We start from the raw sequence: 20130 nt of genomic DNA on the forward strand, positions 1-20130 counted from the left end.
TCACTGTAAATATAATTATATCTAACAAAATCAAATTTGATTTAACTATGTAATGATGATGGGACAGCCATCTCTTGGAAAACGAATGTTTTGTTGATGGCAACTTGTTTTGAAATTACACTAATCACACAAAGGACAGAACTTCAATTTAAAAAAAAATATTTTTTCATTCAGAATTGGTGGATTTCAAACAGTTAGTCATTTGGTCGCAAATGTGACCACATATTAATGCACCTTTTTTAAAATACATTTTTACAAACGTTGTCAACTGTGCTGACAGTGTGGTAACTCCTCTGAAGAACAAAACATTCTTTTAGGCAATCTTTGTAATGCTTATAAAGACCAGCCTGTTGTTACTACTATAGTGTCAAAGAGTACCAAAGTGGCATTTGTTACTTGTGTGTGTCAACTTGTGTCTACCTGATTATACCTGGTCTGCTCACCTGCTTCCTCACCAGGGCATGTTTGAACAAATGTTTGTTAAGCTGCTTGGCAGCCATTTTGAAATTTCAATGAAACCATTTTATAAGGGGTGTTTAGCTGTTAACCCTGCATCCCTTCTGTAATGGTTTGAACCAATCGGGGCGAGGCTATATAAGCAGAGGTGTTTGCTCAGTGTGAAGGGGGAGTTGTAATTGAGAACACGTTGGACTGTGAAAAATAAAACTATTGACTCCAAACAAATCAAGACCCAGACTGGTCACTTCAGCACAGCCGCTTATGCTATTCTGTCAAAAGGGGTGTCAGAAGTGGGATCTAAATCTGTGCTGAGTGGCAAACATGATGACTAGAGGTGCAAAAAAGCCAGACCAGGAGGGTGAGTGGGACCATGGGATGACCGAGGAGCCATGGAAGCAATAAGCCCAGCAGACAGAATGGAAGAGCTGGCAGAGCTAGTGAAAACCTTGGTCCAGTCTCAAGCAGCCAGAGACAAGAACCTGGAAAAGGAATTCTCCCGCCAGGAACAAAGATGGAGAGGCATGCATGACCAATTCCAGCAGATCCAGCAACAGGTGACTGCAATGCAGGAGGAGGGGCGTGGTCCACATGAAAATCATGGCAGCAGAGTGTCTCTGGAAGGTGACGACCATGATGCAGGAGCCAGTATGGACCCAGGTGGCCAGAATTTTAGGCATGTGAAAGAGCCTAAACTTCACCCATTAACATCGGATGAGGATATTGAACACTTCCTGACCACATTTGAGAGAATGGCTCAAGTATGCCGGTGGTCCAGAGAAAAGTGGGCGGTTCATTTGGTGCCCCTTTTGACTGGAAAGGCCCGTGCTGCTTATGTGCTTATGGACATTTCAGATGCAGAAGACTATGACAAGGTGAAAGATGCAATCTTAGCCAAATATGAGATCACAGCTGACACCTATCGACGCCGGTTCAGATCCCCGAAGATTGATCTAGGAGAGACACCACGGGAGCTTTATGTTCGGCTGAAGGACTTGTTTGGAAGATGGGTTAAACCAGAGAAGGCAACTGTGAAAGAAATTTCAGAGCAGATTATTCTGGAACAGTTTCTGAGGATGGTGCATCCAGAATTGGAGGTCTGGATTCGTGAGCATGATCCAGCTACAGCAGAAGAAGCTGCTCGCCTTGTGGAGATCTTCACTTCAGCCAGAAAAGGAACCAGAAGAATCCACCTTGGCCGGGAAACCCATGATGCCCATTCAAGTGAGTCCTTTGGGGGTGATCGGGGGTCTGGTCAATTACAGAATAGAAATGTTGATAGTAGATATCCTTCTCAAACCGTAAAAACACAACCTACTTTTAAAGTAGGTGTAAAGGAGCGGAGATGTTTTCATTGTAATGATTTAGGCCACATCCAGTATTTTTGCCAACTGCTGAACTAAACATTCCCTTCTGAGTTCTGTTCCAAGACCAGCAGGTGACCGGGCCTTCAGCACCGTTGGAATACAGGGCTGTACGGTACCTGTTCTGGTTAGTGGTAAACGTGGTGAAGCTTTGCTGGACTCAGGCTCTTTCCAATCTCTCGTACATGCCAGTATGATTCCACAGGAAAAACAAAATGACAATGAGGCCACAATAAGTTGTATCCACGGTCATGAACAGGTATATCCCACAGCTGATGTTTATTTGACTGTAGGGGGTCAAACTTATTTGACATCAGTTGCTGTAGTTCCAACATTACCATATTCTGTCATATTGGGTAATGATATACCCACACTTCATGACCTTATGCACCACTCAACCACTCAGATTTCAAGTGCGATGTTTGGAGAGTCGCCCCAATCTGAGATAATTAACCATGCTATGGAAGGGGTAAAAACCTGTCATGTGGTCACAAGAGCACAAAGTTCAAAAATGCTGGAGGAACTACATTTCTATGATGATGAGTGGGAACAAAGTACTGTTAAACTTAAGAAACCAAAAATGCAGAAAAGGAGAGAGAAGTTAAATGGTTCACAGGGAAGATATGAATTAAAGTACCTCAGCCTAATGTTTCTCTTGATTTTGAAGTTCCCAAAGACATAGGAGCCTTGCAAAGAGAAGACCTCACTTTGAAACCTTGGTTTGAAAAAGTAACTAAAATTGATGGGGTAAAAACAGGCCGAGTTACTTGTCTTGATGATGATGTTTATGTAATCAAAAAGGGTATTCTGTACCAGAAACGTGGGAAAAAGGATGCACTTGCCCTTCCCCTGCTGTTCAGAAAGAAAGTCATGGAGCTTGGGCATTCGATTCCCTGGGAAGGTCATATGGCATTCCATAAAACCTTAAGTAGGATCACAAACTATTTTGTCTGGCCAGGACTGTACACTCAACTCTCTGATTTTTGCAGCTCTTGTGAAACATGCCAGATGACCTCACTGAAGGGGGTAGCTCGTGCTCGACTCCGCAATATGCCAATTATTGAGACCCCCTTTGAACAAAATGTCATGGATATTGTGGGCACCTTAGAGAAAAGCTCCTCAGGTAACCGTTACATACTAGTTATCTGTGATTATGCCACCCGCTATCCAGAAGCTTTTCCACTCAGATCAATTAAAGCAAGAAATGTGGCGAACTGTCTCTTGCAGTTGTTTTTCTAGGGTGGGAATTGTTAAAGAAGTACTCACTGATTGTGGAACCAACTTTTTGTCTAAGCTGTTGCAGGATGTTTATAAGTTGCTAGGGGTTAGGGGAATTAAGACCACATCATATCACCCCAAAACGGACGGGCTGGTGGAGAGATATAATCAGACTCTAAAGAGCATGCTCCGAAAGTTTATTTCCAACACAGGTGCTGACTGGGACCAGTGGCTGCCCTATCTTCTGTTTCCCTATCGTGAAGTTCCACAGGCATCCACAGGCTTTTCACCTTTTGAGCTGCTCTACGGTCACCAGATCAAAGGGCCACTGGATCTCCTGAAGAACTACTGGGAGGACCCCAAGTCACAAGGAGAAAAGATTTGGCGTATGTGGTGAAAATGAGAGAGCGATTGGAGGAAATGGCAGCCTTGGTGCAGGAGAATATGAAAGCTGCACAGAAACACCAAAGGACCTGGTATGATTAAAAAAGCTCGGGAGCAAACCTTCACTCCAGGCCAAAAGGTGTTGCTGTTGCTCCCAACCAGTGAAAACAAGCTTCTGACCAAATGGCATGGACCTTATGAAATCACCAGAAAGGTGGGTGATGTGACCTATGAACTGTTCATGCCTGAAAGACAACAGAAACATCAGCTTTTTCATGTCAATCTTTTGAAAGTATTTCTCAGCAACCAGGGGACGGTTTCCCAGCAGTTCTTTGTTGGGTCAGTGACGGAAAAGGAGGAGACGGAGAAATTCTTTCCCACGAGCAATCCAACTGCTTCTTCAGTCAACCTCTCTCATTTGTCTTTTCAAAAACAAGAAACAATCATGTTGCTCTTAGATCCACAGCTGTTTCAGGAAACTCCAGGCTTCACATCACTGGTCCAGCATAAGATCCGACTGACGGAGGAGGCCCCTGTGAGACAACAAAGTTATCGCATCCCTGAGCGATTGGTGCCAGTGTTGCAACAAGAAATTGAGTTGATGCTCTCAATGGGTATTATTGAAGCCTCCAGCAGTGAATGGTGTAGCCCTATTGTGCTTGTACCAAAGAAAGATGGCTCACTAAGATTCTGTATTGACTTCAGATACCTGAATGCCATTTCCAGCTTTGACCCGTATCCAATGCCAAGAGTGGACCAACTTTTGGAAATAGTGGGCTCAGCAAAATAGATCACCACACTCGACCTGAGCAAAGGATACTGGCTAGTCTTTCCGATATTATCTGTTTGGGCGCCACTTCATCCTGAAGACAGATCATCGTCCCCTGCAATGGCTGAACCGCATGAGAAATGCCAACACACGCCTTGCTGGGTGGTACCTTTTATTGCAACCTTATAATTTTACAGTGCATTATCGACCTGCCCATTGTAATGTTGTTGCAGATTGTTTGTCGAGGAAAACGGAGATTTGAACTGCTGTGTCTAGTTCAGGGGGGGGGGGGGGGGGGGAGTGTAACAAAGTGGCATTTGTTACTTGTGTGTGTCAACTTGTGTCCACCTGATTTTACCTGTTCTGCTCACCTGCTTCCTCACCAGAGCATGTTTGAACAAATGTTTGTTAAGCTGCTTGGCAGCCATTTTGAATGTTCATCTGAAACCATTTTGAAAGGGGTGTTTAGCTGTTAACCCTGCATCACTTCTGTAAGTGTTTGAACCAATCGGGGCGAGGCTATATAAGCAGAGGTGTTGGCTCAGTGTGAAGGGGGAGTTGTAATTGAGAACACGTTGGACTGTGAAAAATAAAACTATTGACTCCAAACAAACCAAGACCCAGACTGGTCACTTCAGCACTCTCTGGACTCTCTGGGATCTGTGCTGTAGAAGAGGATGAGGGCCTTGACTCAGAGCATCCTGGACAATCCTAGACACCCCTTGCACAACACGATGTCTGGTCAGAGGAGCTCATGGAGTAATAGGCTCCTTTCACTGCGCTGCAGGACAGAGCGCTTTAAGAATTCAATTCAATTCAATTCAATTTTATTTGTATAGCCCAAAATCACAACAACAGTCGTCTCGATGGGCTTCGAAGTAAAACATGAAATCAAAAGGATCACGAATACAAAGAGTTCAATAGAAAAATACTAAAATGAACTAACAAACTGACTAAGCTATACTGGCATCCCTGCCCTTAGACCCCCCTTCGCGGTAAGGAAAAACTCCCAAAAAAACCGGATTCCGGAAAAAACGAAGAAACCTCAGGGGTGCCCACATGAAGGAGGGATCCTCCCCCAGGACGGACAGGCGATTTACCAGAAATCTTAGAGAAGAATTAACTTATCTGAATCTACAACTACATATATAAAAGTCCAGCAGACGAGCTTCATCCAGCCGTGGTTATCGGGACAGTCAAAGGCGCGAGTCGAGCCGGAGACAGGAACCACAGCCAGGTGTAGGAGCAGGAGCAGAGACGAGGTACTCGGTCAGGTACAGAGCAGAGACGAGCCAGAGATGAGCCAGAGGCAGGATCCACAGCCAGGTGTAGGAGCAGGAGCAAGGCGAGGTAAACGGTCAGGAACTGGAGCACGGATGAGCCAACTGGAGTCTGGAAGCACTCCCACTCCCCAGGAGGGGAGAGGAAAAGAGGGACAATACATGAATCGCACTGCACCAAACAGAGGCATGGAGAACTAAATGATAAATTATGATCAAGAATAGAGGAGAGGAAGGGTAGAAGTAAAAAAGGAAAGAGGACAGAACCCCAGTGTACCATAGTTACCCCAGCTTCAACTTCTAGCAGCCTTTTAAAAGAAATAGTTATTATTAAGTTTAATTTAAAACAAACTAACATTAAGTTAAATAATCTCTGAATACTAACTAGTCTGACAATAAGCCTGTCCAAAGAGGAATGTTTTCAGTCTAGCTTTGAATGTAGAAACTGAGTCGGCCTCTCTTATATGAGCTGGGAGTTTATTCCATAAGACAGGGGCTTGGTGGCTAAACGCTCTACCTCCAACCGTACTTTTACCAATTCTAGGAACCACAAGCAGTCCTGCATTTTGCGAGCGAAGTGTTCTGATTGGTTGGTAAGGGACTATGAGGTCCTTAATATAGGACGGGGCCATTCCATGTAAGGCCTTATAGGTTAACAGGAGGATCTTGAACTTAATTCTAGAATCAACTGGGAGCCAATGGAGCGAAACTAACACAGGAGTAATGTGATCTCTTCTGCTGGTTCCTGCTAACAATCTAGCTGCTGCGTTCTGAACAAGCTGGAGACTTCTTAAGGAACTCTTAGGACACGTTGCTAACAAGGAGTTACAGTAATCCAGCCTCGACGTAACAAATGCATGGATGAGTTTTTCAGCATCACTCTTAGAAAGTATATTTCTGATCTTAGCAATATTCCGCAGGTGAAAAAAGGCAGTTCTACATGCCTGAGATATGTGAGCCTTAAATGATAAATCCTGGTCAAGTAAAACCCCAAGGTTTCTAACTGTGGAATTGGGGGCTATACTTATACCATCCAGGGAGACTATCTGAGCAGACAGAGCATCTCTGAGGTTTTTAGGACCAAGTATAATGACCTCAGTTTTTTCTGGGTTCAAGAGGAGGTAATTAATTGTCATCCAGGTCTTGATGTCACTGATGCAGGCGTTCAGTTTCTCTATCTGGTCATTCTGGTCAGGCTTCATGGATAAATGCAACTGCGTATCGTCGGCATAACAATGAAAATTAATGCTGTGTTTCCTGATTATGTTTCCTAGGGGTAACATATAAAGCGTAAACAGGATCGGTCCCAAGACTGAGCCCTGTGGGACTCCATAGTTGACTCGAGTGCACTGAGAGGAATGGCCATTTACATTAACGAACTGATACCTATCAGACAGATAGGATTTAAACCACTGGAGAGCAGATCCTCTGATCCCTATGTCCTGCTCTAATCTATGGAGTAAAATACCGTGGTCGATAGTGGTAAGGTAAGGTTCCCCTCGATGTCACCAACTCTGGCCCCCGGATAACACCTGACAGTAGCCGCTGGGAGCTCCACGTTTCTAACTTCAGAAGAGCCTATAACCAGAGTTGAGTGTTCAGCGGGTGTGTCGCTGAGGGGGGAGAACCTATTACTAACGTGGAGTCTCGGGTGCTCTAAGTTTTTGCGTTTAGCACTATGTTTCCTCCCAACCGGTACAAACCCCTGACTGTCTCCCGGCTGTTGGGAGGGCGCTGGGGTGCTAGCTAAGTTAGCCCTGGTAGTGCGGCCCGCGCTACGAGTAACGACCTGGCTAGCCGGCTTAGCTTCCACTGTGCGGAGCCGCGCTTCTAACTGCTCCAGCCTGGCCTCCAAGTCTAACACAAGACTACACTTAACACACCTACCCCTATCTTCACTAAAGGAGGCAGGATCATCACTAAACATATGGCACATGGGGCAGGAGAGAGGAGGAGAGGCGGAAGGAGTGGTGGTGGCCATACTAGGTTCTAAGCTAAGGCTAGCGGTGTTTAAGTAAAGAGAAGTGGTTTATTTAGCAAAATGAGAAAAGTGAACAGCAAGCGGTTTAACAGTGGTGAATTCGCTAATAAAAGGTACTAGATGTGAATATTAACCCAGATAACCCTTAGAGTAAGCAATAGTAGTAAGGCTAATGCCAAACAAGAGGACAGCAGTCACACAGCTAGCACTGGGAATAGCTCACCCGGAAATGACGTCACAGGAAGTCCACCTAAAGAACTCATTTGTCCTTACAGCTATCAGGCTGTTTAATGAACCTGCCTGATATGAACTGATATTATTTTGTGAACTGTCTTTTTACTGTTGTTTGTTGTGTGTGGTTGTGTGTTTTGCTACCGGACACCTGAATTTCTCCCTTGGGAGATTAATAAAGTTTATATCTATCTATCTATCTATCTATCTATCTATCTATCTCTTTTACCTTATAAAATCACAAAAAGTACACTGAATTGCAAATCCCCCTTGTAGACTTACTGTTGGCAGTAAACTGAAATGAGAAGGGCTGGAAGAGGAGGAGAAAAGGTATTTGACCAAAGTGAGAGCGAGCTGCAAACTGTCCACACTATCTTTAAGGAACACCTGCACATTTGACCCAAACGTGACCCTATGTTGTAAGAGTAACAATAGATACATAATAATAAAAGCAACAATAAAAATATTATTTGTGAGTGGGTTTGTATTACAAGCAAATTATTTAGCTTTGCTGTATCTTTTTTGAGGCTAGGACGGGCAGCACAGTCATTAGTCAAAGTCAACAGCTAATGTTCAGTGTTATTGGTCCTTTTATATTTTCTACGTCATTGAGAAGAGCCACTTCCTGACCAAACAATTACAGACAGTCGTACTGAAGGCCTAGCCAAGTAATAAATACAATGTATGAGAAAAGTCATTCTGACGTGACACTGATGGGCCATTTTCTCTAATGGGAAGTTAAGATAAAATGGTTTTCATCCATCCATTTTCTGCCACATTTTCTGGGCAGAAAGGTCTGGTGAGAAATCTACAAGATATTTTTTTTGTTCTTAGTATATTGTAGTTTGTTTTGCAGTCTTTGTTGCTATACTTCTGAAATATCTTTACTCTGTTGCATCTGACTTTTTCCTTCATCATCTGTAAGATATTTATCAGATGTTTTTATTGCAAGTTTTCAGGCCCTGGTGTGCCACAGGCAGGTTTCAGGGCAGATGTTTTTGTACCACAAGTTATGCTGCATTGTTAATAAGCTTCTATATGCTGACTTTGCACTAGCAGGTGCGTCCAATAAAAATTGAAGCATAAGAGCTAAACATATGACTCTGGAGTAATGGCTTATGACTGTCGAGTGGCATTTTCCATTACCAGCAATTCATGTCTTGAAGCCCAAACAAGAGTATTTTAAATGAGTTAATGGATTTTTAACATTAGGTACCATTGTTGAGATTTCCAAATAGTTGAATTGTTCAGTTGTAAAGAAAAATAAAACACAACAGTTACACATTTTTCACACTTTGCAAATACTCTTGGCACAAAAAGGGTAGTATTTTATGTTGGTAGAAAATGTCTTTGTCGAAAAGAAATCCTCATTAGCACTACAATGTTGAGAAGCCAGTTTCCAGCTCTGTTAAACATTTGCAAAGAACATGCGTTTGTGGGATTACCATCAGACCCAAGTATGTGAAAAAGTTGCCAAAATTGTTTGAGCTTGAGTACTGGTACTGCGGTCTCATAGTGTCTGCTCCAAATATATTAGCATACCAAAATTGACTAATATGAATAGGGCATCTTCAAGTTTGTTTTCCCCTAGTCAGTTTGTGTCAGTATCTTGAGTAGACTACGGTGCCTGCCCCAAGCTAACAGTTTCAAGTAAAGAGAGATGTTGAAGACAGGCTGAAAAGTTGGCATCCCGTGAGGTGAAACTTCAAGAAGACCATTTTCTTCAGCCTGTCAGCACATTGATATCAAAGAATGTCTTCCAAAAATTTGTATTCAATGCTTGGGGGATGATATAGTCAATGGCTCTCTGCCCAGACCAACTGGAAAAAACGACATGCAGTCAATTTATGGTCTCATATAGCTTTCCAATGGTCTTTCAATGGCTGCCCTTCACTGTCATCTTAATTTGTGTTGGTGGTGGCAACATGAGCAATGGAACCTGAACATGTTAAAGAGTCCATATTCTGCCTACGGTAGTTGGAATATAGAATTGGGCATTGCTGAATTCTGCACCAGTCACATAATTTGGTGGAGGCAGTGTGGAATAGATTGTTGAGGCATGTCATCATCAAACCTTATCTTCCAAGATGACAATTCTTGTACCCAAAGTGTTTGTGTGTGTGTGTGTGTGTGTGTGTGTGTGTAGTGGAGAAGGTAAAATAGCCTGCCAACATTCATCATTCATGGTCCTGACCTCATTCAGCCTATTGAACAAATGTTTGATCAGCTCACACCATTAACAAATGATATATGGGAAACCATTCACCTAGGCAAACAATCATTGGTTGAAAACATAAACAATATAAAAACTATGTTCAAAAAGGACATTCAAAAAGTAAAAAGCAACCAGTGGCCAACTCTGATTGAAAAACAATGTCATGAAGTACCCAGGACTTAAGCAATGCGACAAGCAGTCTAAATTGTTCAAATGAAAGAGCCAGATTGTCTGAAGGGTGAGCCTAAACCCAAAAGATGCATAATCATAGCTACCAGGCTTGTGTTGCTTTATTATTAATTCTTAAGCTCGTATAACAGTATACACACACACACACACAAATCACAATAATATTTCAACAAAAGGTTGAAATGAAGTTAAAAAATTAAAACCTTTTTTTTTATTCTAACATATAACAGATGTGGAAGAAAGAAGCTTATTTTGACTTTTTACCCAAAGTCCTGACAGTCTTGATCAGTCCTTACGACTTTAATCACTTTATATCCACATCTTATCTTGTTCTCTGATTGTAATCTTTTTGTTGTATTTACCCTCCACTGTGTTGTTTTTCTACCTTGTAATGGTTCTGTTTTCATCATTGCTTGCACAGATTGCTTCACTGAGACTTTGTTCACAGCTTTTTTTTATTATTACATTGCTAACCAAGGAATATATAGAAATAAAATTCTTACAATTAATCTAGGAGCAACACTAAATTAAATATACATAGACTTTGCTTTGGCCTGTCAGAACGAGCCTGTCAAGTGTTTTGTTTCTATTACCAAGCAATTTCTGTGAATCCCTCTCATCTTAATCCCCTTTATGATATTAGTGTCGACCTGGCACCTCTGTCAAATGTCTGAAATAAGTTTTTGTTTCAAAGATTTAAAAGAAAACAAAATCAAAACAGGAGCATCCATATTATTATCTTGTTGATACAAAGCTCCCAGGAGGTTTAATAGGATTTTCACAAATTAATGGTCTTCTGTTTGTTTGATGCTGTTTGACGAAACTGTTGGTGGCAATTATGTGAAGCACTCATAACCTGCAGCTGTTGCCTGCATCGCTGCATTCTGTTATAGTTTTCATCTTGTTTTTATTTTGTTTACTTATTTTTTTGGAATTCAGTTTCTGTGATGGTTTGATGAATTTAATATCCAGGCGACTACATCCCATGTTTCACTGATCTGTGCAGGACTGTTGATATCCAATAAGTGCATTCCAGGAAATGACAAGCTCGACTTTTAAGTCACTGAGAAGAAAAGCCTGTCTGCAATTCTTCATCAATAAAAACCTCTCTCGATTACAAATGACACATGACTTTTGAAAAGGATCAATGCCATGCACAAGAAAAGAAAAATTAACAATGGAAAAAATGAGTAAGATGGACATTGCATTTCCATTAATAACTGTAGAATTGTTGCTATTTGCTTACAACGTCCTCTAAACAAATGTAATTTACATTTCTCATTGAATGAAGCATGAAGGACTTTTTTCTCATTTGGAAAATATTCTCCTTGGGGAGGTCCTTGAAATAACTTTGAGTCCACATTAGCCAAGTGTGTTTTGAACACTGTTATTTTGGTATGTGGGGTAACCCAGCTAAAAAATAAAAAAGAACACATCTGCGCTCTCGCTCAGGTTTTATTGATAAAAAGCCAATTTTTGAGATTATCCTGCTTCTTTCTTCTTTATTTTCTAAGAACTAAGCGTAGACATGAAAAATATACAAAACAGGCTCTATGTGTCTTAACCTTTTATTTTTCCTTTTAAGTTGCTAAGATTCTTCAATATTTAAATGAGCCATTCCTAAATCAGTGTCTTGTACACGCGCGTTCAAATTTATTTTTGTAAGAATAAATGCACAATAGGAAAATGTGGCTTCACTTCATTAATAGCAGAGAAAAACCATCCCAGTTACAGATTGTGAAATTGCTAATGTTAGTCTATTAGTAAAGCTTTGTTGTTAGACTTTTCTGTTATTGATGCAAATATTCATCAAACTGCTCCAGACTTACTTTCATTTATCATCTATTTGAAAGCAAAAATAAGGTTTTTCTTTCCTTTATAGCTGGAAATAAGTTTTCAAGGGCATTAAGGCTGGAAAACACTACACAAATGATGACTAGTTAACCCTTTAACTACTGTAAGTCTTCAACTGTTTACGCAATTAACTTATTCCAGTGGATTCTGAAGCAGAGAAAAGCACCCGTACGCTGATATGCAACGCTTTACAGTAGTGCTTTACACCATCAACGTAAAACAGCTGATTTTATCACGGAGCAAAGCGGATTTGGGCCGTTATGCAACACTCTACATCAGTAATGTTATGCATATCGATTCAAAGACAATATGAAAAGCTTCTTCAGAATTAACTAATTCACATAAAAGGTGGAAGAGTTACAGTATGTCAAAAAGCGTGTATTATTTAGCGGTCACCAGCAAGATCTCAGATGTTAAAGGGTCAACCCTAAATCTAGCCGTAGCTCTAAATATTGGGCTTTTTTGGGATCAGCTCATCAGCTGTCACTCTTTTTGTTTCTCCATGGTTTTATCATTTTACCTTGTTATGTTTTAGCGCCTTAAATATAGAATGTTATGGTTTTTTTAAATCACATTTTTAAATTAGCTTTTATAACTTATATAGGATAAGTAAATAATATTCAAACCAATCATTTTCTAAAGTAATGTGCAACAAAACAAGCTTTTTTTTTAAATTGGAATATGTAACCTCCATAATGGCCAGACTTTCCAATAAATAAAGTGTAGGAACTGGAAACAGCAGAATTGCTTTCCTTCCTTTAATGATGCTGCAGTGTACACGATATAGGAATTTTCAGCTGTCAGCTGTAAGGAAAATATGAGATTACTAGTCTTGTTTGCTTAGTGGAGATATAAAAAGTCTATTCTGTCCTGGAAAACTGTCATTAGTTCATGTTTTCTTTTCTACGTGAAATGAGGCACATCTGATTTCTCACTTGAAGGTTCAGTGAATACAGGATGATTTGAGGCTCAAGTTAGACAGTCAGGTTAATAATATGTTGCCATCACTACTAAAAAGTATTAACTTTTTTTTCTTCATAAATAGGGTTCACCAGTGTCAGTTATTGATGTTCCAAGTCATCGAGACAGTCTGTTATTACAAATTATGATGGCGTAAAATTGCTAAGTCACTCCTGGTCATTTGCAAATAACGAGAACAGTTTTCTTTTTTTCAGAAAATTCTTCCATAATTTGTTGTTATCTCTAACATCTAAGTGATTTACTTCAAAGACTCTTGATTTTGGACAACCGGAGAAAAAACAAATACCTATATTTTTATTATTTTCTTCATTTAACTAAACCAAAGTTTGTCATTAAGCTTAGAGGTCTAAGTCAGTGTCATGTTTTGATCTGTCTGTCCATCTATCCATCCAAAATCAACCAGGTCAATAGTGGATATTTGACAGCTCGACATGTCTCATTTTCCCCAATGGCCTCGTGTTGTTTTGAGGCAATGCTTTCCACTCTTCCACAAGTGCGACACGCAGCTCTGCCAGGTCACTCGGTGGTGGGGTACGATCATCCAGTCTCTGTTTCAGCAAGTCCCAGATGTGGGATTGTGGTCAGGCGACATCGCTAGTCATACCATTTAAAGTACTTGAACTGAAGTCTAGATGAGACTGTTAGTACGATGTGGTGAAGCATTATCATCCATTAAAAGAAAGTTGAGGGTGTGCTGGTGGAATTGGGGAAGGAAGATGTTTGTATGATGTCTCTGAGGTAAGAACAGGCAGTGACTGGGACATCTACAATAACTATCGGTTCTGGTGATTCCTTCCCTGACTGTTGCACCTTCTCCACCAGAGCAAACCCTGGGGACCATGTTGACCTCAGCATAATGCTCACCTTGCCTTCTCCAGCAATGTTGACGACCACCCTTTTCCCTGCAAGGTGACCTGACATTCATCAGTGAACAGAACGTTGGCAATTGCTGTATTGTCCAGGTCACATGGTCTTGTGCCCACTGCAAACATTCATGGTGGTGTCTTGGTGCCAGTGGAGTCAACTACAACGGTCACCTTGCATTCAAGTCAGACTCGTGAAGTTGGTTACTAAGGGTTTGTCTGGAAACCCTAGTCCCCCTCACATTGCACAAACGGGCCTGCATCTATGTGACATTTACAAAACAGTGTCTGAGTGCATAGGTCCTTAGGTACTGGGCTCCACTACTGGTTCTGTCACAAATTCTGCCAGTACTTCTGTGTCTTGATGCAAGTCTGGTGATGACACTTTGAAACAAACCAAGTTCACCTGCAACATCTAACTGGCTACTACCAACCCGAAGGTGCACTATGGCCACTTGGTACTGCTCGTCCGTTAAGTGACGTCATGTGTTCATGGCTGTTTGACTCATGAACTTGGAATGACTTACTGGCAAAATCAGCTTTTTATACTGACAGAATGTTGAAATTGATGCCACATTGAAAAAGTTTTTCTAGTTTTTTTGGCTCAATCAGTGAGGCACACTGTACACAGTGAGACCATTATGAGGAATACAAAGTCTGTGAAGTGAAATAAACACTATGTATACGACATCCACCAAGTTTTTCACAATATCCTTAACTTATTGTGAGTAGTATACCCTAATTTAGCATGTTTCTAAGTGTTAAAGTTAAACTCCAACGAAATTTTTCTCTATTGTGAAAGCATACCCAATTGTCTTGTAATTATGATGGGTGGCTATGGTGCAGCGGAGGGCAGTCACCCTCTGATTGGATGGGTGTGTCAATTCCCACCTTGCCCGCCCATGTGTGGGAGTGTCTTTGGGCAAGACACTGAACCCCACATTGCCTCTGGTGGTTACAGGCTGGCGCCAGTAATTGGCAGCGGAGCCGCCGATGAATTACAAAATTCATCTCTTAGTTGTGAGTGGGACTTGCCTTGAAATTAAGATGTTGAGCTTTTTCAAATGGTGCATTTTGCTCCACGCTTTGAAAAAACTCAGAAATACAATTTTGATCTAAATTCTTTCGTACATGTCCTCCATCAAGTTTTAATTCTTGAAGCATGTGAAAAATGATTATAGAATACGTCAAAAATACTAAAAACATAATTTTCATTGTAGTCTTTAAAGGAATTTTTAAACGCAGTAGCATTTGGTAGAAGTTTTTCTTTTTTCTTTTAGAAGGGGTAATAGAAACATTCAATTTTTTTTTTTTTTTTTGTAAATTAACAAGATAATTCTTGTTGGCTAGTTTTGGGTTTGTAGATGACAGTGGATAGCAGAGAATCAGCTTTTTAGTTTTTTCTGTTAGGATCCATCGCGTGGAGGTCAAAAGAGGCGGGCTTTGCTTTGGCGTTTTCACCGCAGTTCTGAACTGACTTCAGTCCACATGGCTGCACACAGCGGTGCGTTTGAACTGCATCAGCAAGTTATTTGTTTTGTTGGACACAGAGGACACCCCTCAGGCGGCCTGAGCTTTTGTGATGGATCTGAGACAGCAGTGCTATGATGGACAGGCAGCACGGTAACCCCCCACCCACCAACCATCACCACCGCCTGCTTTGATTGTGGCCCCTGTAGCTTTCACATCTTTTTACCTATTGGTGCTTTGGCTCACTCAGAGGGGGAGCTGACAGGTAGATATGCCTGGGGCCCCCTGCAACACAGAGCTGCAGGTGGATTAAACCCGCATGTGTGCAGCAGCCTATTCCAGTCACTCAGCTTCTCGCTGTGAAAGAGTTAAGGGGGGGGGGGGGGGGGGGTACATTACCAGTCTTCCATGAAAAGCAGGGAAACAGATCTATGTGTGATATACTCGGTTATATACTCGGTTTGTCGCTGCTTCGCCGTGACACCACTCATAAACGTCCATCAGCTCTCAACGTGGTGAAACTGAGTCGATCCCAGCTGGGCTATCCCTCTTTTTCTCCCCCTCCACTTCTCCCTTCGGCTGGCCTCAGAGGACGGCCAAAAACACTAATGATTGCTTGTTAAAGAGAAACATCAACATAAAACAGGCCTTAATGAGCGGTTTTCTGTTTGCATTTTTCTCAGAGGGGTCATTGTTATTGGGGGGGAAATTGATTGGCAGCAGTCTCACACCCAAGGGGGCTGTGTGATATTCTGGGCGATGGAGACGTTTTCCATGTATGGGCCGCTTTGTTTGGATGTGTGCAGCTGCTGCAGGATTTGTAAAAGCATGGGTGATGTGTGCTGGCATCAAATCCAAGAGATGCCAGCATACAATCTGAAATTTTACTTCTTTGAAATCAAGATTGTTGTTTATCCGGATTAGCAATGTTGTTGAACATTCCGTTGCATTTGCATTATTTTCCTCAGCAAATTGGAAGAGTTTGGCAAAAATAACAAGTATTTGAATTGAAGTTCACAAAAGTGAAAGTAAAATCCAGGGACTAAAACTACGGTATTTCTGAAAAGCTGAAAATATAAATCTTTTTAAATTATGAATTTGATAAGAAATGTTCATGGAGATTTGTTTTACAAAATGAAAAAGCCAAATTATATTATTCAGTGCCATCTTATCATCAACAATCAATTCATTTATAAACCAATTATTTAAAACATTTATAAAGCGGACTAGCCACTTTATTTGGTAAAGAGCCCTGGAGGGTAAAAATAACAAGAATGACTAAAATAAATTAAATTAACGAACATTTTTGCTAAATAAAATAAAAGGTGATTAAAAATTATTCAAAATAAAACATGAAGTTATTTACAAATTCACAGAAGTGGTTACAGCGTGAACTGTTCTTGCATGTCTTTTCTTTCTCGTAAAAAAAGTGAAAATCTACACACACAAAAATATTTCTACACTTTAACACAAAGCATAAAAAGATTTAAAAATTAGATGCCAAGTAGAGATCTGGCTTGATATCAAAGTGGAGAAATCATATTTTGGAGACCTTTCCACACCAACAACCACCCCACTCATATTCACAGTGAATGCTACTTCAGTAGAGAAGGCTACTGATCAAAGCAAGGAGATCCCATCACTGATATGAAGAATTCTTCAGAGGAAAACACTGGAGTTAGAACCAAAATTTAAGAGGAATAAAATACAAAAAAGGAAAAACAGATTAATAACTAGATAATATATAAACCTTAATAGGTGGATTAAAAAAAAAAAAAAATCAAATCAAATAGGTAAAAAAAAAAAAAAATCATAGAATAAAACTGCCAAAACATGCCCTTTGGATATAAGTAAAAAATTCTTACCCCATTGGCAGATTTTCTATATAAAAGCGGAAAAAAAAATGCCTATAGGGTGAGAGAGATGGTCTTACAGAGAATTTTTATTTTAAGAAATAAATTCCAGTCACTACTACATGTTTAGCTAAACTAAGATTATTTTGCTATTGAAAAGCTTGATAGTTTTTCTCAAGAGGACATAGCTGCAGACATCAATGTCCAGAACTTAGAAGTCTTCAACCGGAACAGTAACAATTATGATTTTCCTGGTTTAAATATCAATAAAAAGTTTAGAGCTAGGGTAAATTGTTTAATTTACTCTTCTGGCTGAGGACGGCAGGCCAGGTCTCTTTCAAATTGTCTTACAAAAATGACAAAAAATAAGACATTTTTTCAAACAAGAATCTTTTACTTTTTTAAGATTCAGTTTTTGCGTTAAATATATATATAAGATAAATATATCCCTACATTTCAGCTAAATGCTAGGTTAAAAAGGTAGGCCTTGAGCCTTCCTTTAAACATATGAACTGTCTCTGTAGCCCTGAGGCTCTCTGGGAGACTGTTCCACAGACACTTTTAATGGTGACTTGACTTGGCTATTTGTTTGAATAAAATGGTCAATTTAAGTCCCGTTGCTTTCTGTCTAGTTTGCTTCAAATGAAAGTTGTTTTGAAGTAGATCTCCGACGCTAGGTGTTTGCTGACCTGTTTCTGCCATGCAAGACTTTACTACACACTCTGTGTTTAAGCTCAAACCTGATAAAGAGACATCTTGATATAAAGGAAACCATTTTAAATAATATATAAGTGCAGTTCTTTTTTTTTTTTTCATTTTGCCAGCTCTCATATAAAAGATTCTTTTGCATGAAAATATAAAATGCTTCTCAGCTTTGCAAAACCAAAGCATCTTTGAACACATGCAGAACTTTGTTCTCACCTCCTTCACAACATCTCCACAGAAGCAATTGAAAGCCCTTTCCCACTGTTGGGCTCGAGAATTATGTTTGTCGCCATCTGTATTTCAATGTTACAAATCTACGCCATCAAGCAGCAGCACCCAGCCTGCACTTTGTTGATAAAGGCAGCTGGCTTGCTCCAAGGCCAGGCTGATTAACAAAGTCTGAAGATGAAGCCTGTTCCATCCCAAAGAGGTCCCTTAAAGCAGCAAGACTCTGTCCATGATTACAGAAACTACAGCACTGTAAAAAAGAACAAGAGATGAGAAAAGATTGTGCAAATCAAAACCAGTTGAGAGACTATGTTTTTTTTTTTTTTCCTCCAGAATATTTCTCTGATCTGGAGTGAAGACAGCAAGGGGCCATTTTTTTAAAAATAAAAATTTAGTTCAAAACAGTCACTTAGCTGACACTAAAATATCATTTTTAAACCTTTTGTGTTTAAAAGCTACATATTTACCTCCTATTTTATTGCTATATCAAGGTAAATCCCTAAATTGAGGCTTTCGTGAATCTGTCTAACTGCAGCTTCCTGTTTCACCACTTCTTAGAGCCACATTTCTCAGGATTTTGTGCAACATTTCGTCTCTCTTAGGCTTTCCCAAATGAGCCTCCATGCAGCGTTCCTAACATTCATGTTGCAGCACAACATGTTTTTTTTGTTGACCATGTGTTTTTTTGTGTTTTGCTGCAGAGAGTTTGGACGTTGGAAGGTGAACAGTTTGGCCCTGGAGAGACAAGAAAACAATGGCTTTTCCATACCGCTGGACGCCGAGTTCCTCCAGACTATTAGGCAGCTGGGCAGAAGGCCCAGTCAAAGTGCCATCATTGACAACATTATCAGGAAATATGGAACCCACTTCCTGCTTTCTGCAACACTGGGAGGTAAATAAACAACATCATGTTGCTTGTACACTGGAGATTTGTGTTTTTCAAAGATGTGTGTGTGTAAGTAGTTTCAAACTGTTGTAATCTTAATTTGTGCATACATAAATTGCATTTTGTATTTTTTTCATTTTATATTTTTTTAACTTATACACAAAACGTATAATGTGAGTAACAAATCACGCACAAATCCAAATTTATGCACAAATCCTAATTTACAAACGCACAAAGCAAGAATATGCAAACACAAATCCCAATTTACGCACAAATCAAGTATTACGCACGCACAAATCCGACTGAGTCTAATTTCTCTCCATAGTTTTTCTCCTGCGTGAGAATGATTCGATTCCCGTTGATTGCATAAACCGTTAAAAAGTTAAAGTTTGTCACAAAGTGTATGCTATTTAGGTGTCACTGGTGACATCTCAGGTGTTAAAGGGTTAAATATAGATATATAATATAGATATATATGTTTGAAAAAACAATAGTTAAAAAGTGCAAATATAAATCTGTCACAGCTTTCACAGTCATAACTGTACTTAAAAGTCCTTTGTATATAACATGGTTCATGTTACCCTGTGGTGAATTATTATTCCACTAGGGGCAGCAGAAAGACATTTCCTCGTTATTTCCACAAAATCTCAAAAAACATTTTTGGCAAGAACAGTTTGCCAATAAAATTTAAAAAAAAAAAAAACTATGTGACAGGGTGATTTTTTTCTTTCTAAACACTCATGTCTTATTATTATTATTATTATTATTATTATTATTATTATTATTATTATTTTTGTTTTAAACTGACATTGTTGGGAGCAAAAACTCACCAAATCAACCGGTGTATCATAATTTACACCATCTTTATTTCTTAAAAAAATGATAATGCTGTTTTATGGTGTGGCTTTTAGAAGGTTTAAAAATCTAAGCAGCAGTGGATTCAGTTTAATTTTCGCTGACAGTGAGCTTCACTTTTGTGTTTATTTTTTATTTATTTTTATTTTTTTTTACAGAAAATGAATACTAAGAACCTCATGTAGTAGAGTTTTTTTGGACCAATGTTTTTGCTTTTTGTCTTTTGTCCACAAAAGTCTTGCTTTCCCAACTTATTTTGGCTGTTCTCTGAACAAAGAAACCGTTCATGAGCATACAGCTGCTTTCAAATGTTTTGTTTTGTTTTAAAATCTTCAGCATTGTACAGTA

The 20130-nt window shown here is 39.9% G+C and overlaps 1 protein-coding gene across 2 annotated transcripts in view; it reads left to right on the forward strand.

Annotated features, from left to right (window-relative positions):
- Positions 1 to 20130, forward strand: part of LOC101162995 (BMP/retinoic acid-inducible neural-specific protein 3) — an 89605-nt gene that overhangs the window by 12875 nt on the left and 56600 nt on the right. For both annotated transcript variants that reach the window (XM_004068210.4, XM_020702537.2), the window contains exon 3: positions 18743 to 18933. In XM_004068210.4, coding sequence (XP_004068258.1) covers positions 18743 to 18933 — 191 coding nt within the window. The remainder of the gene's footprint in view (positions 1 to 18742; positions 18934 to 20130) is intronic.

This window comes from Oryzias latipes, chromosome 4, assembly GCF_002234675.1.
Source record: "Oryzias latipes chromosome 4, ASM223467v1".
Lineage (NCBI taxonomy): Eukaryota > Metazoa > Chordata > Actinopteri > Beloniformes > Adrianichthyidae > Oryzias > Oryzias latipes.